This window comes from Ranitomeya imitator, chromosome 5, assembly GCF_032444005.1.
Source record: "Ranitomeya imitator isolate aRanImi1 chromosome 5, aRanImi1.pri, whole genome shotgun sequence".
Taxonomy (NCBI): Eukaryota; Metazoa; Chordata; class Amphibia; order Anura; family Dendrobatidae; genus Ranitomeya; species Ranitomeya imitator.
In genome coordinates this window covers 344,757,620-344,785,355 of record NC_091286.1, presented here as the reverse complement: position 1 = coordinate 344,785,355, position 27,736 = coordinate 344,757,620, and the positions used below count along the sequence as shown (strand labels likewise).

The following is a 27,736-nucleotide window of genomic DNA, read 5'->3' as shown; positions in this document are numbered from 1 at the left end:
TCTGGTATCTCGTGTGAATGAATGAATGAATGAATGAATTGAGGGGTCTGGGACAACCAATGTAAAACAACCCCATACATTTATCCCTTGCCCACCAAACTATATAGTTGCCACAATGCAGTCAAGCAGTTCACGTTCTACTGGCATTCATCAAATCCAGACATGTCCATCAGAAGCATTGGTACAATACAATGGAGTACATAAATCCAAATCATTAATACGTATAAGTGAGATTCAGACTGCCTCTATATTGTGTAAAAATGTAAATCTGCAAGCAGAGACTCAATGGTGAAGCACTGGCACATATGAATTATAAAGTGCAGGTTGTTTTTACTAGACTTACAAGAGATACAATAACTATCCGCATAATACATGACATGAGGAACTGGACCTTATATACTAGATATTGTGCTGATACCCAGGGCCAGTTTTAGAGAAAGTGGAGCCCTGGGGAAAAGTTTAAAGTGGTGCCCCAAATGCTTACGTATTCTACAGCACGCAAACATTTCGGCTGTATTTACAGGTGCAGAGTTCAGGCCATTAAACAAGCATGATCGACGGCATTGAAGTTGTTCGACGCTTGTTCCCGAGTATCTTTACACCGGCAGAGGAAGAATGATGGGGACAGATAGTCCTCAATACAGTATAATGCAGCTTCCCATAGTCCTTCATAGAATATAATGCAGCCCCCCTCAGGGTATACTGCAACCCCCCCTCATAGAGTATATTGCAGCTCCCCTCAAAGTATACTGCAGCTACACACACACACACACACACAGTATAGCGCAGCTCCCCCCCTACACACAGTATATTGCAGTTCCCCCCAACACACAGTATAGTGCAGCTCTCTCCGACACACAGTATAGTGCAGCTCCCCTCCCCCAACACACAGTATAGTGCAGCTCCCCCCCCCCCAACACACAGCATAGTGCAAACAGACACTCGCACAATAAAGCATACACACACTCGCACAATTCTCACCCCTACTCCTTGTCCCCGCGCTGATCCAGTCTCTGCTCCGGTCTCATCAGCTCCACTGCTGGTACAGCGTGACACACGATGAAGTGACATCATCGCTCGCCTGCTGAGTCACAGGTAGGGGGAGTGATGGTAGAGGGATCATCAGCAGATGCTCTCTCCTCCATCACTGCTTTCAACTGTATCTGCATCTATGATGCTGATAAGTTGAATCAGCGAAGGAGGGGGCGGCGTTGGGGCCCCTCAGCAGCCGTGTGGGGTGCCACTATTAGCGGCATGCCACTGGCTCATCTGGGGCCCCTGGAGGAGCGGAGACCCTAGACAGCTGCCTTGTCTGCCTGCCTCTAATGCCAGCCCTGCTGATACCAGTGAATGAGATCATCACACTAAATAACTGTAATGATCACTATAAGATTCAATCTGATCTGCATTGTCTATATTCAGTCCCATCTTTGCATGTGTCATATTCACTTATAGATGGAGATGTGATTTTTCATTCAACAGAAGACCTTTCCATCGTTCCAGAGTCCATGGACAGCATGCTTTACGCCCTTTCATAGGGTTGTTGGCATTGTGCTTAGTGAAGTAAAGCTTGCAAACAATCACTTAGTCATGGCAACTCATGCCATGAAGCTCCTGGTGTTTTTGTGCTGATGTTAGTGTAACTTATATGGGTGTAATCGCGTTTGGAGATTGGAGAAATGCCCCATCAAGACTTGTGAAATGAAGGAAAACCAGCTCCATTAACAGCGAATGTTATATTCTCACAAAATGCTTCAAGGACATAGTCAGCAGTACAGCTTACGAGACATGTCATCGACGGACGCGTTCCAGGTGTATGCGCACCATTAATCCTCCGGTTTCCTCCCACATTCCAAAGACATACTGATAGGGAATGTAGATTGTGAGCCCCATCGGGGACAGCGATGATAATGTGTGCAAACTGTAAAGCGCTGTGGAATATTTTAGCGCTATATAAAAATTAAAGATTATTATTATTATTATTAATCATTAAAGAAGCAGTCGCATCCATATTTTTTAACTAAATATGTGTATGTGCATGTATTGAATTGTGTGTGTTTTAAGGGGTTTTCACACGAACAAAGTTGATTTTCATTAACACTTTTATCAATAGAAATTGGAATCATAATCATTTCCACAATTGGATGTGTTTAGATAATATGTCCCTGTGCCAATATAATCTTATAAATGTGTCCCTGCTGTGTACTTTGTAATGGCTGTGTCTGATCGTACAGGAATATGGTCTGATAATATCATAGCTGGTGGTCACTGGTAATGAGCATATTAAATCAAATCTGTCCCCCTAATATGCCTGCATTACAGTTAGCCCAAATGCCACCATAAATATTGTGCTGGTTGTCTAATAGAGACTACCACAGAATACAGCGGACGCTGAGCCCACCGTATCCCTACATCGCTGTGTATACTTCAGTATGGGTTCGGTTTCACACACCTGACATTGTTGGTCCTAGTACAGACCATGATATCTAGTCCTGCTGCTGATCCCCCTGACCTGAACTCAAGAGGAGCCTCGTGGGCAGTTATGAGACTGTTAAGTTCGGGTCAGGATACAAGTGGCCAGATCTGTGAAACTGGCTTAAATGTGGGCTGCCAGCCATTGTTGAGAGAAAGGGGGGTTATAGTACCACCTACAGTTTACTGATTAGCAATTTTATTCTCGCTGGCCTGGTCAGGCACCCAGTCCGGTCCATTGTGGCCGCTGGTCTTCACTTCTGCACCACACATCCTCAGCCTTGTGTCCTGGGCTCATCTTGTGTGCTTACTATTCCATATGGGCCATCATGATGACGTGGAGACCTAGTAAGTGCCAGAGACTTCCTGGATGCCAGGCCTAGAATGCTGGGTACAGAAGTAATGACCTTCTTCCCCGGAGGACTGGACAAGGTGCTGGATCAAGCCAACTCGAATTAAATAGCTCATCTCTCCTTACAGGTGCCATTAGCCAGATGTAATAATGTTTCTCATATAGGGCAGGCTTTTATGGTGGTGGATCAATTTCAAACTTTCAAGAGTGTCTACAAATAACCTGTCACTTGACTTTTGATTTGACATTGTCAGTCCATAATTTAGGTATCTCGCTAGCTTTTGAATACTTTTTGACTGTGGCAGACTCTGATGTCCAAAAGGAAATATAATTAAGAAGATCAAATAGTGCAAGAAAGATTCTGTAATGGAAACATGTTATGGTATTGTGTGTCAATGCTTCTCTGTGCCTTCCTATTCAGGCAATGGTGGGAATTTTACAAGGAAAGGAACTGAGCCGGGAGAAAGCACTGATGCAGGACCTGAAGCCTTTCCGCATCCTGATAAGTTTACTGGACAAACCTGAGCTTGGTATTATTGTCATTTTTGTTTTTAAGTAGTTGGGTTAAATGTCCCCTATTTGTGATCCCTACTTTCACGTATGTTCAGCCCGATCATTCGGATATAATTGTCTGGAATGCATAGTATTAGTTCAGATACTCCCCTTCTCTGGTTATTTTGTGCCTTAAGGTTTGCTTTACCCACCACTGCTAATATCTGCCGGCAAGACTAACCTCAGCCGAGAAATAAAGTGGATTGTATGATTAAACAAGTGACTGGCGCAGATGTCCTTCTGGAGCATTCTGGCAACACCCGGTGTTCCATCTGATGTGTTGTACATGTTCCTGGCATTGGATCATTGCTTTACAGTTGTATGGTTGTTTTGGTGCCAGGGCCTGCGATTCTGGAAGACGTGTTAATTGAAGTGTTCAGAACGTTGTATACCCAGTGCAAAGCCGAGCTGGATCTACAGACACAAGCCCCGTTCAGCAAGGACCCTGCGCAGCTCAGCAGGTAACGGATATTGGACGGGATTATACAGATCTCTCTGAAGTTGTACAAATATATTTAACTCTGGTCTCACCAGTAAGAAAAGACTTCAGGAATCACTGCCTGCTATTTATTATTTATTAAGGGTTGTCTGGAATTTTAACCCTGTAAAGAGGTTATCCAGGACTATTTACTTTTTTTTTTTTTTTTAACTGTGGGCCTAAAGACTAACAGGTAGATAGTTGATAACTTTCTGCCTGTTCTACCCAGCGCCTGCTGAGAGTGGTCACCGATGCTCCTAATGGCGATTCAGCTGCTCCACATCAACAGATCATTGGTTTCTATTCTGTTTTGCTCTGTCGAAGGAGCGTGACTGCCGAAGTCATCCTGATTGACAGCCGACTCCCCGCAGTTATGCAGTGGGGAGCCGGCTGTCCATCAGCATTATTTTTGCAGTCACACTCCTTCAACAAAGCAGAGCGGAAGAGAAACCTATTCTGTTACAACGTGACGTCAGAGGAAGCTGCTTAATCGCTGGCAGGAGCGATCTGTGATCACTCTGAACCGGCAGAGAATGACGCAGCAGGCAGGTAGTTAGTAATTACCTGCCTGTTACTTCTTAGGCCAATAGTTAAAAAATCTTAAAATGGTCACAGATGACCCTTTTAAGGCTTTGTTCACACATTACGTTTTTTTAATACAAATTTTCAGCTGTGTTTCACAGTAGCAACGAAGTCTGAGATTTCAGAAATCTCATGCAAACACCTTCTTTGTTTTTTTGACTATTTTGTCAAAGAGCTGCGTTTTGCAACATTTTTCACCCAATGAAAGAAATGGGTAGTGCAAAAACATGCGTTTTTGGTGCCAAAATCTGATGAAGTTGAATCACATTATTTTTTTATGCACTAAACTTTATCAGCATGCACAAGAGACAAATGTACCCTGACAAAAACGCAGCAATAAAAATGCCACAAAAACTAAGCAAAACCTGCTTTTTGTAAGTAGCTTAAACTTTGCATAAAAAGCCAATGCAAAAAAAATGCAACTTGTGAACATATTCTTAAAGGGACTCAAGAAGAATTTTGGTGTAAAGAAGATCCTTTAATGTGCATCCACAATGATATAAGTTTGAACATTTTCGGGCCACATCCGGACCTTCATCAGAACAATTTTACTGGTATACTAGGTAAAGCGTGTATCTCTGAGCGGCTTCCACCATACTCCCCGTGCGCTGACATCCACAGGATCTCTCATTACATCCAGGCCAGTTGAATATTCCAGTTGGTACCAACAGTGACCCTATACATGCTTTACCTACTATACCAGTAAAATTGTTCTGATGAAGGTCCGGATGTGGACCGAAAATGTTCAAACTTATATCTTTGTGGATGCACATTAAAGGATCTTCTTCTTTACACCAAAATTCTTGAGTGCCAAGTTTTTTTTCTTATTTTGGATTCCTGGGTTGGATACCCTACTTGAGCACCTATACTGATTATTAGTACGAGTGCCGTGTTGCTTCTTTTTCATAGTCTTAAAGGGATTCTCTCACCCCATTTTTGGCCTATAAGCTAAAGGTACCGTCACACTAAGCGACGCTGCAGCGATACCGACAACAATCCGGATCGCTGCAGCGTCGCTGTTTGGTCGCTGGAGAGCTGTCACACAGACAGCTCTCCAGCGACCAACTATGCCGGTAACCAGGGTAAACATCGGGTTACTAAGCGCAGGGCCGCGCTTAGTAACCCGATGTTTACCCTGGTTACCAGCGTAAAAGTAAAAAAAAAAACCACTACATACTTACCTTCCGCTGTCTGTCTCTCGGCGCTCTGCTTCTCTGCCCTGTGTAAGCACAGCGGCCGGAAAGCAGAACGGTGACGTTTATGGCTCTGTTTTCCATGACGGATAACTTTTTATTTCTTCGTCAGTTAAACAATGTGTATGGTGTATTCTTCTTTTTTACTAGTCATCTGTTTTCAGTCCCCATAGGGGACTTCAACCTTTGGTCACTTGTACTGTATACAGCAATACCACTGTATTGCTGTATATAGTGAAAATCAGTCTCCCATGATGCCTGTGGCTGGACGACACAGGAGAAATAGCATGAGGGCCTTCATCCGGGCCCCTGCTGTCAAAGCAACCGGTTGACCTCCCCATGATCGTGTTGTGGGGGGCAATGGGCACCCGAACAAACGGCTCAGCTGGATTGTGACACTATAATGCCTTAGTAAGTGATTTATAGTTGGATGAAAAAGGTTAACTCTTAACAGCAGAGATCATGAGTAGCATTGATCACTGTTGTTAAAGGGAACCTGTCCCCCCCAAAATCGATGGTGAGGTAAGCTCACCGTCATCAGGGGCTTATCTACAGCATTCTGTAATGCTGTAGATAAGCCGCCGATGTTACCTGAAAGAGGAGAAGAAGAGGTTAGATTATACTCACCCAGGGGCGGTCCTGCTCGATGGGTGTCTCTGGTCTGGAACAGCATCTCCCAACTTCATTCCATGAGGTCCTCTTCTGGTCTTCACGCCGCGTCTCTGCCGCAGACATACTTTGTCTGCCCTGTTGAGGGCAGAGCAAAGTACTGCAGTGCGCAGGCGCCGGAAAGGTCAGAGAGGCCCGGTGCCTGCGCACTGCAGAAATCTGCAACGTGTGCGCATAGCCTTGGGGAAGCCTTTCCAGCAACTATTTGCCCTCGGAGCAGTTCCCTGACTGACCTGGGGCAAATGGTGGACCTTTAGAACTGATGCCTCCTGAGTCCTTCTCTCCCCTTCTCAGAGATGAGTGAAGTCGACACACCCTTCCCCTGTGCGATCTGTCAAATCTCAGCAGAAAGTCTGAATCCAAAATGTGGAGCTGCCTATTTTCCCCTAGGCTGCTCCCTCCCACACGCTGCGCCCACCCCATGGCTTGTGCAGCCGCTCTCCTCCCATATCTGAGAGTAAACGCCCTGACACACTCCATGATATTGTAGTATGTCATGGATTATTAAAGGATTATAAGAAAAATTGCTAACAGCAAAAATTGTGCTTAATAATAAAAAAATACTCACCTGGTTAATCTACTCCAGCTTTCGTGCTGCCCTTCCCTGTCTTTGTTTATGTCGTGTAAAGAAGCAATCCCATCAAAATGTTATCCTCTTAATATATTGCAGTTATCCTACTATATAGCACTGTGTACTTACAATTACTCATTTTACCCTTCTACCCAGCTAATTCTTCTTTTCTCCTTTTAGGTTTATGAGATCACGTGATTAAAAACGGACTAGCTTAATCCTTCTAAGCTCTATGTAGAAACAGGAGGCCAATAAGTAATAAGTCACTGCAAAGGTCCCTGGCGGGGAGAGGAGGGAGCAGCTGGGTCAGAAGTTGAAGAGTGGAATGATTTCTACTGGGACAAGAAACTTCCTATTTCTACATAGAGCAGTACAATTAACTGGGTAGAAAGGCAAAATGAGCAATTGTACGTACATAGTGCTATATAGTATGATGATTGCAGTATATTAGAGGATAAAAACTTTGTTGGGAGTGCTTCTTTAAGTGATGACATAGCATAAATCTACATGACCACTGCAGCAATCTTGTGCCATATGCTGTAGCATCACCACTGAGGCCAGTGATTGGCTGCAGCAGTCACGTGAATGCAAGAATCAACTATGCAAGAATGTAAGCAAAGACCAGCCGAGCGCGCTGGACTGTATGCTTGGGTCTGTGGATTAGGAGGGTAATATTTTTTTTATTGATTTTTCTTTTTTTACCCCTTGGGTGCCATAGTAGCGCTATGCTGGAAGGTGCAATAGCACCTATTACATTGCCTGCATGTTTTTTTGCAATATAAAATATTTTTTTTTATTTTCTGTTAAGTAAACTGCGTGAAAACAAGAGGACCGCGGAGCTCATTAAGACCGCCAACCTTCTATTTAATTCCTTTGAGCCTTATTACATGTGGGATTACATTGCACGTTGGTTTGAAGAATGCTGCAGGTAAGTACAAATTGACTATAAATCCTGCACTTTATTTTGCTTTTTATTTAATATCACTCGGGCTGTACGGATGATTTATTACAGCATTTTTGGTCCTTTAGGCAAGTAAGCATTTAACTCCGCTGTGACAAATCTCCTGCAGTTCAGTCCCGGCGCAGACGTATTATTGATATTTTACTTTTATTCTTCTCTTGCACTTTTCAAGTCTTATTTCTTTCTAAATGTCGCATTTTTAACAAATATAGTTCCATTTTGTGGATTTAATTTTCAGAGAATTTAATTTGGCAATCTATAACCGTGCTTCTCTAATAATGGAGTTTTACCTTGGCGGTTTATTGTATAGTATGAGCCGAGACAAAGTCCCACCTACATAGAAGTCCCATTTAGCTTTCTGTCTTATAATAATGTAAATGACTGCATTGACTTAGTTTGGAAATTGTGTTGTAATCTTTGTTAGGAGGACGCTACACGCCAGACTTCAGCCTCCGTCTGATGGCGGTAATCAGTCCGAGTTACCTCTTATCAATTTCTGCTTGCTGGTGGATTTCTTGCTCGATATCGTGTCTTTGGTAAGAAATATACAGGGTAATTGACATCAGTTTTATAAATTTAGACAATCTGAGCCAAATTTCAGAAAACAAAACATAAGGGCCTAATAATTGTTGCTCTTTTTTTTGCACTTTTTTATTGTTTTTTTTTTGTGCCATATTCATCTTACTTTTTTGTGTTTGTTACCCTTTTGGTTTTTTTAATTTGTCAATGTGGGCAGAGTTTGGGGTTCCCAGATGTTTTCACCTGAATCATCATTTGTGATTTCTAATTAAAAGTTGTCGTAAATGTCCCCCCCTTCCCACTGGAGTGATTTTATCTACGACTGTTATTTAGGTTACATTTTTACTCTCATTTGCAAAATGCACAACTTTTTGTGCTTAAAAAATTAGCAATTTTTTTTCTTTTACTTTGTGTAAAATCTATCAATCTGGTGTGTCATTCTGAAGAATTTGGCCTACAAATAGGCAACTTATACTAAAAGACTAAGAAAATTGACAATAGAAAACGCAAATGATGAATCGCAGCCGTAGTGTCCACTTAAACCTTCTAAAATGAAGATGGCAGACCAGTGGTTCAGATTTGTTAACTGTCCTTTATTAGGGGTTTGCTGCTCTGTTTCCATAGAAAAGCACTCTATAAATGTTATATTTTGTGTTCATGTTTATGGATGGACTGCCAAACCCACCCTGTGCCTGGTAGCAAAAGCCGTCACCAGTCTTGAGGGCAGATGGCGTGGTGTTTTCCTCCAGGGACTGTTGCTGTTAACCCTTTTTATAAAATGCTGTGACGTTATTTTCTGTGCACATCTAATAACTACCCAACCTGCTTTTTCCATCCTATTCAACCTTTTGCTTTCCTTTCCCAAGCCTACTAGGAGTATGAGAGTGATCTGTCAGGTACTGTATGACGGCCTGTTTTCTTTCCTTTCTTCCTTTCTGTGCTTTTTCTAAAGCTTTATATTGGTGTCCTAATATACATATGTGATGATTGTATGCTAGACCTGTATAAAAAAGACTGAACGCACATCCAAAAATCATACATTGATGTAATCCCGCTAGGCAAAACTGAACATGAGGTTCTTAGCTTAACATTCTGAACAGACTGTATGGAGCCCACTGCCACGTCATGGCGAACCTCTCAGTGGGTCCTAACTTTCTGTAGCCTAAAAGATGCAGCTCCATGCACCAACCATTGCCGCAGCGCCATATGTTGTGATTGTAGTTTATTGTCCTGTCCTCAGAGGGTTTGGTAGTGTACATCTTTATCTTCCAAGCTTGGAGCAGTTTTCAATTAATCAAATCAGAGGGTTTCGGACTCCCAACTTCCTCACCGGTCAGCCGGTGGTAGTTGCACTGGTAGTGCAGAGCCTCCCCATTCAAGTGAATGAAACTTGGCTACTGTGCCTGTAACTGGTGACAGGAAGGCGGTACTCGCTGAATCATCATGGCCGATTACAAGGATTGGCAAAGGCTGACCCCGCCCCGCAAAATTAATTGATGGCCTATTCAAAGTTTCCAAGTTCTGCCGGTTAGTACTGCTAATACGTTCTGTTTACTATACAGAGTATAAAAATGCCAAAAACCATTATTAGTGAATCAAAAAAAAATGAAGTAATAGTTAATTAACAAACCGCCATCGCCATGTAAGTCTATGTTCACATGCCCATTGTTATTTTTGATATTTTTTTTATCCATTTTAGGAGCATGAAAACCTAAATAGAACATCCAGTTAGAAGACTGCTTTGTTTCTTAAAATGTCAGTTTTTTTCTAATCTTTCAAGGAAATTGCATGTTCTTTTTCTTGATTATACATAGAGGGTTTTTTTTGCACATCGATAAGTTAAGGGGATACTTTTAGGAACCGGTTTCTTACAGTTTCCTTTCTAGCAAAGTATATAATATGCATAGAAAAATTTAACTTTTTTTAATCTCTTCGCAAAACTCAGTTTAAACTAATTAAATCATTTGGTTTTCTCAGCTGTGATTATCCAGAAAATGACCCTTGTGAATCAGTGTACAAGCGAACAAATCAGACAGTAACTCCTTGGCTACTGCACTGAAACTACCGCTGCAGGGTCATTGTCTGCGCTCTGGTGTCTGCGATCCGCCGCTGCAGGGTCAGTGTCTGCGCTCTGCCGCTGCAGGGTCAGTGTCTGCGCTCAGGTGTCTGCGCTCTGCCGTTGCAGGGTCAGTGTCTGCGCTCTGCCGCTGCAGGGTCAGTGTCTGCGCTCTGCCGCTGCAGGGTCAGTGTCTGCGCTCTGCCGCTGCAGGGTCAGTGTCTGCGCTCTGCCGCTGTAGGGTCAGCGTCTGCACTCTGCCGCTGCAGGGTCAGTGTCTGCCGCTGCAGGGTCAGTGTCTGCCGCTGCAGGGTCAGTGTCTGCCGCTGCAGGGTCAGTGTCTGCCGCTGCAGGGTCAGTGTCTGCGCTCTGGTGTCTGCGATCCGCCGCTGCAGGGTCAGTGTCTGCGCTCTGCCGCTGCAGGGTCAGTGTCTGCTCTCTGCCGCTGCAGGGTCAGTGTCTGCGCTCTGCCGCTGCAGGGTCAGTGTCTGCGCTCTGCCGCTGCAGGGTCAGTGTCTGCGCTCTGCCGCTGCAGGGTCAGTGTCTGCGCTCTGCCGCTGCAGGGTCAGTGTCTGCTCTCTGCCGCTGCAGGGTCAGTGTCTGCGCTCTGGTGTCTGCGATCCGCCTCTGCAGGGTCAGTGTCTGCGCTCTGGTGTCTGCGCCTGCTGCTGCAGGGTCATTTGTCTGTGCTCTGGTGTCTGCGATCCGCCGCTGCAGGGTCAGTGTCTGCTCTCTGCCACTGCAGGGTCAGTGTCTGCTCTCTGCCGCTGCAGGGTCGGTGTCTGCTCTCTGCCGCTGCAGGGTCGGTGTCTGCTCTCTGCCGCTGCAGGGTCGGTGTCTGCTCTCTGCCGCTGCAGGGTCGGTGTCTGCTCTCTGCCGCTGCAGGGTCGGTGTCTGCTCTCTGCCGCTGCAGGGTCGGTGTCTGCTCTCTGCCGCTGCAGGGTCGGTGTCTGCTCTCTGCCGCTGCAGGGTCGGTGTCTGCTCTCTGCCGCTGCAGGGTCGGTGTCTGCTCTCTGCCGCTGCAGGGTCGGTGTCTGCTCTCTGCCGCTGCAGGGTCGGTGTCTGCTCTGTGCCGCTGCAGCGTCGGTGTCTGCTCTCTGCCGCTGCAGGGTCGGTGTCTGCTCTCTGCCGCTGCAGGGTCGGTGTCTGCTCTCTGCCGCTGCAGGGTCGGTGTCTGCTCTCTGCCGCTGCAGGGTCGGTGTCTCCTCTCTGCCGCTGCAGGGTCGGTGTATGCTCTCTGCCGCTGCAGGGTTGGTGTCTGCGCTCCGCCGCTGCAGGGTCAGTGTCTGCGCTCCGCTGTGTTTTAAGTTCAGGCAGTGCTGACTCTGGGCAAGCCAGTGTTGTCAGTCAATAAAAGGAAGATGGTGTAAAACGGCGTACTAAGCTTTTCCACACCAAGGTGTGACAACACCTTATTTAATCTTAATTATCCAGACATCTATTTTCAGTTGGTCAAGAACCATAGACTGTTGACATTTAAGTCTTAAATGTTGATTCTTGATATTTTTGATTGGCTGCTGTTTTCCTCTTATATCAGCTCATACAGCTTATTGTCTGGTATCTTTGCAAGATGGGCACAGGGTCATTGAATAATCAATGTTTGATGATATGTTGACTGACCATTGTGAGGGACCTTGTGGCTTGTTGACTTGCAAGACAGAGGAGGAAAACTATGCAAATTGATAAAATGCTCTAACAATAAGTTAAACTCATCACACCTTCCCCTCACCTGTGGATGAGGACCTGAAACACAGATGTGTGTACAAAAATGCATTTTTATCTTTCTGAGAAAAAAAACAGACTCTTTGCAAAACCATAGCCAGGAACACTCTACAGGACCACCGCCAAGACATCATGGCTCCATCATGAGGGACACAGATTTGACATTCTACAGGACTCCAGCTTCGGGGACCACAGCCCTTACTGGAAGATTACAGATCTGCTCTATTGACCATCATTGAACCCATGGATACGTTAGGAGAAACCAGGATTTGGACCCACTGGTCACCTGAGCCCTATGAATACATTTGGGCAAGCCAGTATTTGGACCCACCAGTGACCTGGCTGTTTGGAGACGTTCGGAGAATCCAGGCTGTGATCATCTGATCACGTGGCCATGTGCCTCAATGGACTGTCAGCTTCCTAAGCTTGTTGTTACCTCCTCTCTGTGCGTGCCACAGGTGGGGGTAGTCGGCCCTGAAAGCTCTGAAGTAACAGCTGCTCTTATCCCAGTGGGTCAGTGGAAGGGTGAGACTCTAAAATGTGCACCATCTTGGGTATTTTGCTGGGACAGTTCTACATGTTATTGTCTGTTGGTGATTTAATAAAGTATTGCCACGCTGTTTTACCCTCACCCTGTATAGTCTGAGTAGTATTATGCCCACGGTAAAAAGATGAGCCCTGGTTCATGCGGTCTCGGGCCAGCAGACTAGAGAACTCACTGACTCACCCCCCCTTGTCTCCACACAAGGGTACAACCAGCACCCTCATTTTCAGAATACTTAAAGATCATATTCTGGATAGTCATAACTGAGAAAACTAACCTAAAATTTTATTGGGCTGCTTTCTTTAAATTGAGCTTTTGGATGTGACAAAATCTCCATAATTGCCATTATGTGTACATCGTGAAAGTATATGGTTATGGGTCTGCCATTATGTTGTTTCTAAAAAAATAAATGGAAGATTTGCTTAATGTTTTCTTCGTCCATACTGAATCCTGCAATCACAGTGTTCCAGGCACTTCTAGCAGTAAAAATACAGAATGCACTAGGACAATATGTCCGATGATCAGACTGGTTTTTCCAATGTTGTTCAGTGTGTGCCTCTTCAGCAACTAGTTCACCGAAAAATGTCAGAATTCTAATCTGGATAAAGACACACACACACACACGTGTGACAAGTCATGCCAAATCACGTGGCAATACTCATTAAAGGGTCGATATGTATTTTCGGCTTGTTGCTTCCAATAGGTGGCACTAGAGACCCTGTTCTCTTCCTCAGTTGCCCCAAAACACTCATTTACTAGAAATGTCAGTAACCAATTGCCTCATCTTTTTCCTTTTCATCATAGGAGACTTACATTGAGATACAGACTGAACATCTCCCTCAGCTGCTGCTCCGAATGATATCTGCCCTGACCAGCCACCTCCAAGCCCTGGACTTCAAGGAATTGACCGATTCGCTAAGACTCTGCTCGAAGATTCTCAGCAAAGTACAACCTCCACTTTTGTCTGCAGGCACCGAAGGCTCCTTCCAGCTTTCCAGTGGCCAAAATGGCTCCGGTAAAGACAAGGAGGATTGGAAGGTAAGACTGATGCTGACTTATAGCACATGTATTGTTTCTAATGCTGGTTTTATATGCAGCTCATTCACTTGTATGAATTGAATGAGTTATATGAGCTCTTTTTCCTAGATCTACATATGCGTGGTGGAGCGCAAACACCATCCAACCACGTCAGTGTAGCTATAGCTAAATATGGATGGTAGAGCGCAAACATCATCCAACCGTGTCAGTGTAGCTAAATATGGACGGTAGAGCGCAAACACCATCCAACCGTGTCAGTGTACCTAAATATGGATCGTAGAGCGCAAACACCATCCAACCACGTCAGTGTACCTAAATATGGATCGTAGAGCGCAAACATCATCCAACCGTGTCAGTGTACCTAAATCTGGATGGTAGAGCGCAAACATCATCCAACCGTGTCAGTGTAGCTAAATATGGATGGTAGAGCGCAAACATCATCCAACCGTGTCAGTGTAGCTAAATATGGATGGTAGAGCGCAAACATCATCCAACCGTGTCAGTGTAGCTAAATATGGACGGTAGAGCGCAAACACCATCCAACCGTGTCAGTGTAGCTAAATATGGACGGTAGAGCTCAAACACCATCCAACCGTGTCAGTGTAGCTAAATATGGACGGTAGAGCTCAAACACCATCCAACCGTGTCAGTGTACCTAAATATGGATGGTAGAGCGCAAACACCATCCAACCATGTCAGTGTGCCTAAATATGGATCGTAGAGCGCAAACATCATCCAACCGTGTCAGTGTACCTAAATCTGGATGGTAGAGCGCAAACACCATCCAATCACGTTAAGTTGTACCTTTTAATATGAATGGTACCTTACCACTAAATATCCTACCTCTCCATGTGCCAAACCAGCCTCATTTGAATGGGGAGTGAATAGGAATCAGGCGTTGCACCTAATTAAAACCTTGTATGGGTAAGAGAGGTGAATAAGGGTGCTAAGTGCACCTGTGCATTAATTTAATACTTAAGCTCAGCTCCCTTATCCACCCATCTTTCCCATACAAGGTTTTAATTGCATGCTACGCCTGGTTTCCTGTGTATATTACAAGCGATCAGATGATTGCATGTTCAGGTCCAATAAGGAGACTAACGAATAAAGTAAAAGTGAAAAAATGTTTTTAAAAATATAAAATTTTGCGTTTTTAAAAATATATATATTTTTCTCCTTCGCCTCATTGGGGGACACAGACCGTGGGTGTATGCTGCTGACACTAGGAGGCTGACACTAAGTGATACAAAGAAAGTTAGCTCCTCCTCTGCAGTATACACCCTCCTGCTGGCTCTCAGCTAACCAGTTCTTGCTTAGTGTCCGTAGGAGGCACATGGACGGGTCTGCTATTCAGACCCAAAACTCTTTATTATTTTATTTTTACCTTTTACATTTTTGATTTTACCTTCTACAACGAAGGGGCGACGGATCCTTTCAAGGTTCCGATCTCCCCGAACCATCAACAGGCGAGCACGGAGCATGTCGCCTCTCCGTATCCTCTCCTGCGACGTGGGATGCCAAGCCTGGGCTGATTCTTAGGGGCGACAGGCCCCTTCAAGGGCATCGATCTCCCAACACCCTGAACGGACAAGCACATAGTGTTGCCTCCATGTATCTTCTTCCCCAGCCAGGCCTATTGCCGGACATTCAGCCCTGTCCCATCCTAGGTGATTAACCCTTTGGATGTACAGAGGCCCCTATCTATGGCGTCCCAGCAGTCCCCACTGCACCACCACTGTTGAAAGCGGATGGTACAAGGAGGCGGACGGTACCTCTCCACCTCCTTGCTAAAGGGACGATGGATTGAGGGTTCCTCTTTATCCCTGCACCATCCAAACAGCAGTGACAGCAGAGGACCTCTTCTAACTTCCCTGACCTGAACAGAGCTGCATACTCGGCCTTGCGGCAGCTTCCCAGGTAAGTGCCAAGAATCTAGCAACTGGAGGGCTCTGCGCAACCGGCGTTTTTTTCCCTATCCTTTTATGTAGCGATGGGTCATTTTCTCCTTTTTTCCTGCTTAGCGCCGGCCGCCACCTAAAATTTAGCCCCCGGCTTCAGATTCATGTAGGCCGCAACACGAAGCCTCCGTCCATACTAGGCTGCGCGTTATGGCTTCGCCCCCTATTTAGGCGCTTCTCGCTCAGGACGAGAACACAGCATGTTCTCGGCGGCCATATTCATCCTCCTGCCGCTTCCGGACACGAACTGTGAACATCCAGAAGCGGCTGCTGCATCGGACCCGGCGGTATTCAGCGCTGGAGAGACTAATCCAACGCTGACGGGGGACTCGGGATCCGGGTAGGGAGAGGCCGCTCCATCCCCCCCCCCCTCACTCCTCCTCCGGCAGCATACAGAGGTGCATAATGGATTGGGAAACTATGCCCAGTCGATCAGCAAAAACGCACAACAAGCAGCATAACGCTGTATCCAGTATTCCTGGCTCTGGTTCTACAGCGGGTCTTGGCATATGACCAGCATTCCCTGGTCTTTAAGGTACATGACCAGCATTCCCTGGTCTGAAACGTACATAACCAGCATTCCCTGGTCTTCAATGTACATGACCAATATACCTTGGTCTGAAAGGCACATAACCAGCCCGTAACCGGTCACCTTTCCCAGAGTACCTACTTCAAATTAGCACAGGAGCCCTCCGCCGCCGCCGATCCCAGTTTTTTCCCAGAGTACCTAGTTCCTCTGAGTGGCTTCGTCACTGCCGCAATCCATGGCTTCTCTGATCAAGAGATTGTATCCCTGTTTGAACCTGCTGTGGTTCGGAGTTCTCGCAGGACCAATACACATGGATCCTCTCCTACATGGGAGCCTTCAGCTAGCAGGGGCCGCAAGTATTCTAAAAACACACAGGCATCTAGAAAACGGGAGCTTCATTTCTTGATCTCCCTCACCAATGATTTGCTGAGAGCTAGACTCTGCATCTGAATCGGAGGTGATCTTGTTTCTGGACTCTCCAAATCCTCAGCACAAGCTGGATTCGCCTATTTAGGCCACCAACCAATCTCTGTAGATTGACAAGGACTCCAAACGGAGATAAACTCCTTAGTAGTGCATTTGCCTTTTTCCTGGCCAGCGAGCGTCCAGATAAGCGATTCACTGGCGAGCACCATGGTAGCGCAGTGGTAAACACTGGTGTTTTTTACAGCATAGGAGTCCAGGGTTTCGCCCCCACCATGAATAATTGCATATGGACTTGCTCTAGAAACAGATGCCTCATCAAGCAACACCAGATGCCATGCCTGGTTTTACTGTTTATTTTTTTTGTTTTTTTTTTTAAGGGCGACGGGTCCTTCAAAGGACACCGATCTCCTCACACATCATCAAATGAGCACATGGAGTGTCACCTCCACGTATACTCTGGGCGACGGGTCCTTCAAAGGACACCGATCTCCTCACACATCATCAAATGAGCACATGGAGTGCCGCCTCCACGTATACTCTGCTACAGCCGGGCCTCCAGGGGACTTGATCTCCATAGTTGTACAGACGCTCTCCTTTTGACGTCCGAGCAATCCCCCTCTGCATCGCCACTATTTAATGGATGATGCGTAGAGGCGGGCGATCCCTCTCCACCTCCCTGTTAAGAGGATGGTTGATTGAGGGTTCATCTTTTTATCTCTGCACGTTCAATGACGACAGCTACTCAAGACATGGTTTTCTTTTCCTCACCTGCCGGATGCAGCCGCGCAGTTTGCTACCTAGCAGCTTAACTCCTATGGTATACCAGTATCCCTGCCCGATGGATCATCTTTTACACATTCCATGGACTGTCAAACAATCTGATTCTTGCGGCCTCGAGTTCAGCGCTCTGCCTTTCTTTAGCCCCGCACAGGTTGCCACAGCAATTGTCCCCTGGCTGGAGACCTTAGCTACTTTGATTCACAATATAAAAAAAAAAATAAAAAATTTTGGAGTAGTGTCCACAACGCATAGGAGTGTCCTATGTAATTGTGTTATAGACCTCACCACAGGGTGTTTGGTCTATGTAGCTTTTGTTACTGATGGTTCCAGTGTTGGTCTATATTTGTTTGATTCAGAACAGTTGTTCTTTTCTGGAAACAGTACAGCTGGCCAATCACACCTCTTGAGCGGGAGACTTTGTGGTGCATGCCTCTTCGAATGCGGGAATCAGCGCTTTCTGCAGCGAATGCCATTTCATTCAGAAGGGCTTGATGGATCAGAGAACGGAATCGTACTCAGACTTTAAAAAAAAAAAAAAAAAACATCTGACATCACTCCCTTACAGAGTGGTCGCTTATCCGGTGAGCATGGAGGTGTTCCCCACACAGGAACAAAGGATCGCAGGCTTCCTATAGATCCAACCAACAGTGGAAGTGTTGTCCAGCACAGTCTAGATCTAAGGGATCTTGGTTCCAAAAAAGGGGACCGAAAAGTAACACTGATCCTGGACCTCTAACTTTTAACAAGCTTGAACAGGCAAGTCACGATCTTGCCCCTCGGCTTTGCTACTGCTCCCAGAGTGTTCGCCATCATCATGGCGGCTGTCATGTTCCTTTGGCACTCTGGGTGTGTGGCCGTCCTGCCCTAATTGGTTGACTTTCAGCTGTTCTTCCAAGTCTACGCTGAGCCCGTCTGGGTGTGTGGCCGTCCTGCCCTAATTGGTCGACTTTCAGCTGTTCTTCCAAGTCTACGCTGAGCCCGTCTATATGTACCTTATGATAATCTTCTTCTCCTGGTCTGGAGGAAAGGCTTAGACTGTTCTTTCTCATTTCCAGCACAGCAGATATCGTGTTTAAGGATGATACTGGCCACCTCCAGAGGGTTGGTAATCCTCCCTTGAGACAAGGCCGTGGTCCTTCAACAGGGAACCCCCGCTCTTGGTTACTCCTCCCCTCATTCCGGGCCCCCCGCTCTTGGTTACTCCTCCCCTCATTCCGGGCCGAAATGGCCATCCGGCAATTCTGGCAAATGCCAGAACGGCCTGTCAGACCGTGGGCTATCTTCTCTGCTCCGTCATTAAATGAAGCAAGTTCAGGATGGCTGAATTTCAGCCCCGGTCCGTTTCTGCCCTCATTCCATCCGATCGGCATTGAAGATCCCTATGGAGAATAATAGCAATGGAGACAAATCCCTTCGCTCCGCTTGCTTTCTGCAGGGCACACAGGTTTCCAGAGGGTATTCTCTGAGAGTCTTTTTCATCAGGGGGAGATCCTTTCTCCCGGTTCAATACTTACTAGTGACTACACCACACTGCTCAAGGCCTCTGATTATCTCGGGAATCCAGTCTCCCAATCAGTTTTCTGGGGATCACAACAGTACCTCTGCTCCTACAGCAGGCCTAATGCCTTTTGACACGTCTCCCCATCCAAATTCAGTTGGATATTGTCTCGATGGTGCCATACGTCTATCATCTAGCAGGTACCCGGGGTCAGGCACCTTGACCTACGTAGCTCACACTCTCTGATGGGCAGAGATCTATCATTCGGTGATCTCGGCAGTATTCATCCCAGGAGTAGAACTCCGACCGGCAGTTTTTTCCTCAGCCGCCAGGGTCGCCTCATGTGAGTGGGAGATTCATCCGGAAGTCTTCCAACATATCTGTCTTCACTGGTGCACTCCAGATGTAGATCAAATGGCGTTCAGACTGGACGCCAATTTACTCGAGTTCATGGTTCAACTTCGAGACCCAAAGCCATCGCTGTGCATGCTCTGGTTCTTTTGTGATACCAGCTCCTTCTCGCCTCTTCCAGAGGGCTTTTAGGAAGCAGGAAGGCCCCAGTGTTCCTGGGAGATCCGCACTGGCCAAGTCAGGTGTTAGGTTCTTTTGTTTGGTGGACCTAGTATTTTTCCACCTTATTGCAACAAAACTGCAAGTAGGGACTTTCTCGCAGAGACTTTTTTACATGTGGTCTCTCCCTATCGTATGTAAAAGTTCTGGGAGTCTTACAGTAGACTCTTTGTGATCTGGATAGACTTTGCTATACTGTGAAGTCCCCCCTCCCTTTTTCTCTGCGATCATGTCATTCAGATGTGTCTTCGGAGCTGGCCACTCTGCTCCTTCAGACCTTTTTCCTTATTACCATCGAGGCAAGGTTGTCCTCAGGCCGTCCTCATTTCTTGTTACAAAGGTGGTATCGTACTTCCGCTGTTACGAGGGACTCATTCTTCCCTGTTCTCTTTCCGCTCCGGTCCATAAAACGGAATGGGTTCCCCATACCCTGGACAATGTGAGGGCCCTGAGTACGTACGTGTCGAAAACTTCCTTCCAGAGGATGGACACTTCATTTGGGCTTCCTGACGTTTTTCAAGAATGGCTTAGCCGTTTCTTCGGCCATATTAGCCTAGTGATTTCTTCACACATCCAGAAGTCCTGTGTTAGACGTCAGCCTATTTTCACTCCACTCGATCGATCAAGGTTTTCTTGGGTTCTAGACACCAGGCGTCAGCAAGGCACGTCTGTCAGTTTTGCGAGTTCATCCAGTCCGCATGCATCCTTGAAGCACTATAATTCCCAGACTTCCGCAGACGTGAGTCTGGGCAGGCACACTCTGCAGGCTCGGTGGCGCACTTGTAAGTAGCGGTTACACAGGGCCTGATCTGCTATTGTCCCCACCCAGGGACTGCTTTGGGACCTCCCACGGTCTGTGTCCCCCAATGAGGCGAAGGAGAAATAGGGATTTTTGTGTACTCTCCGTAAAATCCTTTTCTCCGAGCCAATCATTGGGGGGACACAGCTCCCACCCTTTGTGCTTGTTTTATAATCTGACATGCTATACTGTCATATATATATATATATATATATATATATGTGTGTGTACGTGTGTGTGTGTGTGTGTATATATATATATATATATATATATATATATATATATATATATATATATATATATATATATATAAAATTTGAAATGCTATACTCTCATGTTGTTATTGATCACCTACTGCTTTTGCACGGAACTGGTTAGCTGAGAGCCAGCAGGAGGGTGTATACTGCAGAGGAAGAGCTAATTTTCTTTGTATCACTTACTGTCAGCCTCCTAGTGGCAATCACATACACCCACGGTCTGTGTCCGCCAATGAATGGCTCGGAGAAAAGGATTTTACGGTGAGTACACAAAAATCCGTATTTTTAAAAAAGGACACATATTTGGTATAGCCGTGTTCATAAAAGTCCAATCTATCAAAACATATCATAGACTAATCTGATCACTAAACAATGTAATGATGAAAATAAATTGAAACACCAGGATTACAATCTTTGGTCATCGCAACGTTGCAATAAAATGCATAAGGGGCAATTAAGTAGATATATGTGACCATGGCGCACTGGGTAACATAGGTAATATATTGAGGTGGCGCACCTAGTAGTTGAAACCGTACCATTCAGGAGTACTCGCTATACTATTGTAATTTATTATCCTATGGCTATAGGGCTTTGGGGTTCTTTGCATCGATTTTAACTGTCTGTGTACCCCCGTCCTTTTCTCGTGTTAATACATTTCGAGTGTTAATGTCATTGAGTGTGCACATCACTATGTAGCCCTTTCTTCTCCCTTTGTCCCATGATAAGGGGCAATTAAAACATTGTACCTACCCCAAATGGTATCAGTTAAAACATCAGATCAGGGCGCAAAGCATAAGCCCTCACATTTTCCCAGATCTCGAATATTGCAAACATTACGGGTCTCAAAAAATAGCAACACAAGTAAAAAAAAATTCGGAAGCATATAACCCAAGCCCATTCTCCTACACAAAGGGTGGGCAACACTCCACTAAATGTATAAGCATACTGATCAAATAGTCATTAAACTAAACTGAATCAAAAAGTGTCTCTTTAAAAAAAAAAAAAAAAATCCTTTATTTAGACATATATAAAATATACACACAAAGCTAAAACAGTGCCTCTAAACCAAGAGCAATTCTACACAGGAGGTCAGCCGAAGCATATGCATATAAATATCCAAGCAGAAACAGATGAGGTAAGCAAACTCCCTGATGCTCCTGAAAAAATGTGAAAAGTACTGCCTATGGATATTAGGGATTGCGTTCACATCAAGTCCTCTCCCAAGTCATCAAAAATTATATCCCTATTGGGTGAAACAGGTTGTGATATAAAGTGCAAATGCATCAATACCGTAATATCCTAGTCACTGCAACTAAATAGTCAATCACAAAGGAGCGTGTGTCTAAAGTGCAGGTGCATAGCATATTAGTCTAAGTAAGTTGGAGCTGAGCAACAATGATGATGCATAATTCAATCAATATTCATTAAAAGGTCAACATCTTCCTAAAAATAACCAAAGATTACATTTTAATCTAAATAACAGGAAACGGATACATGCCAGTGTTTGCCTTTTTGATAATTTATTGTCTTTTCTCTAAAGATTTTCTTAAAAAAAAAAAAAAAAGCAAAATGGTATCTTAAAATTTGCGCATAGCTATGTAACATTTCCGTAAAGGTTGGTAGGTAATATGGTAGTGTACACCAAACATATTGTGTTATACATTAAAGGGGTTGTGCAAAAATGAAATCCCTGCCGTCAGCAGCCATGGTCTGTACTTGATGACCACTTTGGCCTGTCACTGACCATTAATGCACGTAATCTCTGCTAATATGGAAACCAGGAGTGTGGGTGCCTTAGCGGCGGGGGTGTTAACAGGTCATTTTTTCTTATTTATTTTTTTCATTTTAATACATCTTTTGCTGCTCTTTTTTTCTATTTTCAGTTTTAGGCTGGATTCACATGTCCGTACTTCATGGATGATGTATAGGCTGCCATGTCCAAACTGACCCCTGGTCTCCTAACCTGAACTAACAGCCTCTAATTAGGAGACTCGAGGTCCTTCCATGCATGGACATGTGAATTCAGCCTTATACATCTTCTTTAAAGGGGTTGTACACCTATGAGGAAATGTTGCCAGCCCCGCAGCTTGCTGAATGTTTGCGGTTTGTAATTTATGTACCGTTAGGAGTCTGCTTTTCTTGTCAGTTCTAGCGTTCCACAGGTGACAGCCATTTGGCAATTTGTTTGGTTGAGGTCACGGGCCATTTTGAATCTTGGCTACTTCTCTCAATTTTAAGGTGAGAACCCCGGGAACGACAAGCAGGGCTTGAATCCTAATAGTGTGCTTATTAAACACTGCTAGCTCTGATTTAAAAAAGCAAGAAAAGCATATCTAGGAACATTTTGTGGATAAAAATTAAAAAAAACTACATACTTCAGTTGGTATAAAAATAAAAGCAAAAACTGGTCCCTTTTGAGCAGGTGATAAATCATCTAAAAGATGGAAACCTGTAGTGATTTGCCAAAGGTTGCTATACTTGCATAAAAAAATAATAAAACAGATACTTTTTCTACATTACTGCAGACATCGGTCCTTGATGTCACAATTTTGGAATGTTTGATTGCACTACCAATGGGTTCTCGTGACAAAATCTCCCTATGCTTTGTTTATAGCTGAGCAAATAGATTTGTAATCAGTCTAATTTGTAACATATTTCCTGAAAAAATCAGATTTGCCGTTTTGTTAGTTTCTGAGGGCCAAGAGTGGGTTACAAAACTCCTACAGTCCCTTCTCTTTGGCCCTTGCATTACCTTACCCTCTGCCACATCCCAAGTGACCGCATGGACCTGGTCAACGGCAGTGTCGTAATAAAGAAAACCTAGACACTTCTGTAAGGAGAAGGCAGCTCAAAAATAGCCAATTAGAGGGCCTGGTGGCAAGATAGGCAAGAGGCGGGCCAAGGGACTATAAAATAAAAAAAATGTCACCTGCCACCTTAGATATTGAGGTGGATGCTATGCAGTGTCAATGTGATGAAGAAATCTGAACAGGATGTTTTTCACATAAATACTCTTCTGGGAGTTCCACGTAATAGGGGTTGTCCAGGCTTGGAACAAAAGCCTGCAAGCCTGGACAACCCTGTTAAATCTGTGAGCACAATCAACCCCTCCAAGCCTTCTATGTGTGCATGTAAGTTAAAAGAAGCTGCATAAAATGGTACCCTGATATCTAGGATCTGATGTCTTATTCCAGAGATATCCACGTTTTTCTTAATATGTTGTGGTAGATCAGCTCACTCGGCTGCACACTGAGATAGACACAGGTACACTGTCTCTTTAAATCTTCCGTTGGTTTATTAGACATGTGGCATAAACTAATGTGAAGTGAAAATAAACACAGGCCTTCAGGCGAAACAGGAAAAGCAAAACAAAATGGTATACAGTCTCTGCATCTGCTGACATCCAGCCGCTCTGGATAGTATCCACTCACTGGTTCAGCTTTTCCTTCTCAGGGCACAAAACACTGGAGTTTGTCTCTCCAGCCCTACTGAACACTGAATGCCTCTGGAGGCCGACTATTTAACCCCCAGACGCCACCTTGGGGTGGAGATAAGGTGGGCAACCTTCCACCCGCTCTATGGTTGTCTACAAAAACCCAGCCTTTAAAATGGCCGTTTCACCCCTCTCGACGCACAGTGTGATGGAGGAAACTTCTGGGTTTCAAATCACTGAAGCGAATAGCCTCAGTGAAACCTATCTCCCCACTAGCACTTTGCCAGTGACTTTGTCACAATGTAGTTAAGTAAAAAGGGCAGCACACTGCAGCGCCAAAACATGCAAACTTGAAAACACGAAATTTGAACTGCATTACTGCACTAGAAATATGAAAAATGAGAGCTTTTAGCGCATAAAAATGGCCATATTTATGTGTACCTCGTAGCCACTTTACGGCATCTCTCTTATACGAGATCCTACGCTTGACCTACCTCACCGAGAATAAACGTCTCCATCTGAATGGGTACATGTGAAACCTCTTCTTGGACTCAAATTCTCTCTTTCTGTGGAGGGGTATTGGACCTACTATAATTAAAACACCTGTGGCTAGGAGGCGGGGAGTGCACGATCAGAAGGCTAAAGAATACATTTCAAAAACCTGACCTGCACATCCAAACATAGACTGAGTGTGAACAGGTGCTGAACCCAGAGTCGCCAACTCGTATATAGTTAAGTAAAAAGGGCAGCACACTGCAGCGCCAAAACATGCAAACTTGAAAACACGAAATTTGAACTGCATTACTGCACTAGAAATATGAAAAATGAGAGCTTTTAGCGCATAAAAATGGCCATATTTATGTGTACCTCGTAGCCTCGTGGCTACGAGGTACACATAAATATGGCCATTTTTATGCGCTAAAAGCTCTCATTTTTCATATTTCTAGTGCAGTAATGCAGTTCAAATTTCGTGTTTTCAAGTTTGCATGTTTTGGCGCTGCAGTGTGCTGCCTTTTTTACTTAACTATATACGAGTTGGCGACTCTGGGTTCAGCACCTGTTCACACTCAGTCTATGTTTGGATGTGCAGGTCAGGTTTTTGAAATTTGTCACAATGTAGATACGTTTTTAAGATCTTTGGCGCAGACATAGATCTCCTGGAGAATTTGTCTTCAGAACTTATATTAAATAAAAGTGGGCAGCTTGGTGGCCCAGTCGTTAGCATTCAGTGCTGGGGTCCTGGGTTCAAATCCCACCAGGGAAAACATCTGCAAGGAATTTGTATGTTATCCCCTTGTTTACGTGTTTTTCTTCCGGTTTCCTATTGTTTCCTCCCACACGCCAATGCTATACTGATAAGGAATTTAGATTGTAAGCCTCAAAGGGGACCATGATGATAATGTTTGTAAAGTTCTACGAAATACAATGATACTATTAAGCAAAGCATAATAAATAATAGGGGCCGTCACCAATGTGTGACATGGAATGACTGATAAATGTAAAATAAGCTCTCGAGGCAGATTCTCAGGGCGATCTCGGTCTGGCCCATAGTCCTGAATAGCTGATTTACATATCAGGAAAAACATGGATTTCCCTGGAATAAAGGTACCGTCACACTAGACGATATCGCTAGCGATCCGTGACGTTGCAGCGTCCTCGCTAGCGATATCGTCCAGTGTGACAGGTAGCAGCGATCAGGCCCCTGCAGTGCTGTCGCTGGTCGGGGAAGAAAGTCCAGAACTTTATTTCGTCGCTGGACTCCCCGTAGACATCGCTGAATCGGCGTGTGTGACACCGATTCAGCGATGTCTTCACTGGTAACCAGGGTAAACATCGGGTAACTAAGCGCAGGCCCGCGCTTAGTAACCCGATATTTACCCTGGTTACCATCCTAAAAGTAAAAAATAACAAACACTACATACTTACCTACAGCCGTCTGTCCTCCAGTGCTGTGCTCTGCTCTCCTCCTGCTCTGGCTGTGAGCGTCGGTCAGCCGGAAAGCAGAGCGGTGACGTCACCGCTCTGCTTTCCGGCCGCTGTGCTCACACAGACAGTACAGGAGGAGAGCAGAGCACAGCGCTGGAGGACAGACGGCTGTAGGTAAGTATGTAGCGTTTGTTTTTTTACTTTTAGGATGGTAACCAGGGTAAACATCGGGTTACTAAGCGCGGCCCTGCGCTTAGTTACCCGATGTTTACCCTGGTTACCGGCATCGTTGGTCGCTGGAGAGCGGTCTGTGTGACAGCTCTCCAGCGACCAAACAGCGACGCTGCAGCGATCAGGATCGTTGTCGGTATCGCTGCAGCGTCGCTAAGTGTGACGGTACCTTAAGACATCGGATCACAGATATCATGGTATCATTTTATTCAACTTTCTATGACTTACATGCCCATATAAATGGCTTTGTAGGGTTGATCTTACCAATGGATTCCTTTTTTAATGCATGTTTTTATATCTAAGTATTTCACACAATCATTTATTTATTTCCTAGTTGTCTCCGGGTTCTGCTGAAATTCCATGTGATGTGTTTGATGATGGGGAAAACCCGCCAAGCAGCCAATCTTCAGAAAGTGGATTTACAGAATTTGTACAATACCAGGAAGACAAAGTGGATGATATTGACAGAGCTCTGAATGACGGGCAAAGTGCAGCTGGTCTGCCATTGGGAAGCACTTCATCAGAAACTGAAACTGCCTCCACTGTAGGGTCTGAAGAGACGGTTGTCCACCCTTGTAAAAGCCCAAAGGGAACCGCTACCTGCAGTATAAAGGCAGCACAAAAAACAGCGATGCAGTGCTGCTTGGAGTATTTCCAGCAGTTCCTCACAAGACTTATTACTCTGTACGTTCTTCCGAAGAATTTGACCCCTAAAACGCTCACATTAGAACAGCAATCAGGAGGTCAAGCAGATAGCGCTAAATGGGAGGGCACAGAAAACACCGAAGAAAAGAAAATGAGCAAACCGACTTCTCCAAAAGAATACCGTCCAGCCTTCATCGCTGCCTGCCAGCTATTCCTTGAGTGTTCCAGCTTTCCCGTGTATATTGCAGAAGGCAGCCACACCGTAGACGTTCATTCAGATAAAGGAGAAGGGGGTAAGTGTTGGCAGTCTTAGATCTATATAATTTCTACCTGTCATATATGTAAAATTCAATGCAAAGTCTATGCACCACACAATTAGGCACTTCTGTGAAAATGGAACAGGAATTGTATAATTAAAAGCACCCAGACAAATTGTGCATAGAGTGCTACATATGACACAGCTCTGCTCTACTTCCCTCCCCCGCTTGTAACCACACTCAGGAAAGCAGGCCTGTGTGTTATTTGCTATCTCTCGCAGAAAGCACCAAGTCTTACATTTTTTGGGGTATGATCATTTTTTCACCCTCTGGGACTCCTCCTGCTTATAATTGGTCAATGACCTTAACGAGAAAAAGTGCACGCCCCCAGAAACCGGTTACTGCTAGTATCCTCTGAGTTGAAGGGGAAATTACAATCTAAATTTTACAGGCAAATCTCTTCACAACAAAGATGATAAATTAAAAAATAACCCTTTACTCAGGTGTGCAGCCACTATTCCATTATGTGGCCAGTTTAAAATGCTACAGCTGATGAAATGTCCCTTTTAAGAGACACCCGCACCCTATTGAAATCAATAACAGATGGATGTGAAGTACCCGGCTGCCACTTTTCAGTCGACGGAGCTGTGTTGTGCAGCAACACAACTGAGCAGTTCTGACCACCGCCTTCACCGGGAAAAGCTGATTAACGGGTGCG

The 27,736-nt window shown here is 45.0% G+C and overlaps 1 protein-coding gene across 4 annotated transcripts in view; it reads left to right on the top strand.

Annotated features, from left to right (window-relative positions):
* DOP1A (DOP1 leucine zipper like protein A) overlaps window positions 1-27,736 on the top strand; it is a 129,945-nt gene that overhangs the window by 70,120 nt on the left and 32,089 nt on the right. For 3 of the 4 annotated variants that reach the window (XM_069726441.1, XM_069726440.1, XM_069726443.1), the window contains exons 9-15: window positions 3,246-3,354; window positions 3,717-3,837; window positions 7,678-7,797; window positions 8,255-8,366; window positions 9,216-9,245; window positions 13,476-13,709; window positions 26,451-27,054. In XM_069726441.1, coding sequence (XP_069582542.1) covers window positions 3,246-3,354; window positions 3,717-3,837; window positions 7,678-7,797; window positions 8,255-8,366; window positions 9,216-9,245; window positions 13,476-13,709; window positions 26,451-27,054 — 1,330 coding nt within the window. The remainder of the gene's footprint in view (window positions 1-3,245; window positions 3,355-3,716; window positions 3,838-7,677; window positions 7,798-8,254; window positions 8,367-9,215; window positions 9,246-13,475; window positions 13,710-26,450; window positions 27,055-27,736) is intronic. The other variant, XM_069726442.1, reaches the window with a different exon arrangement.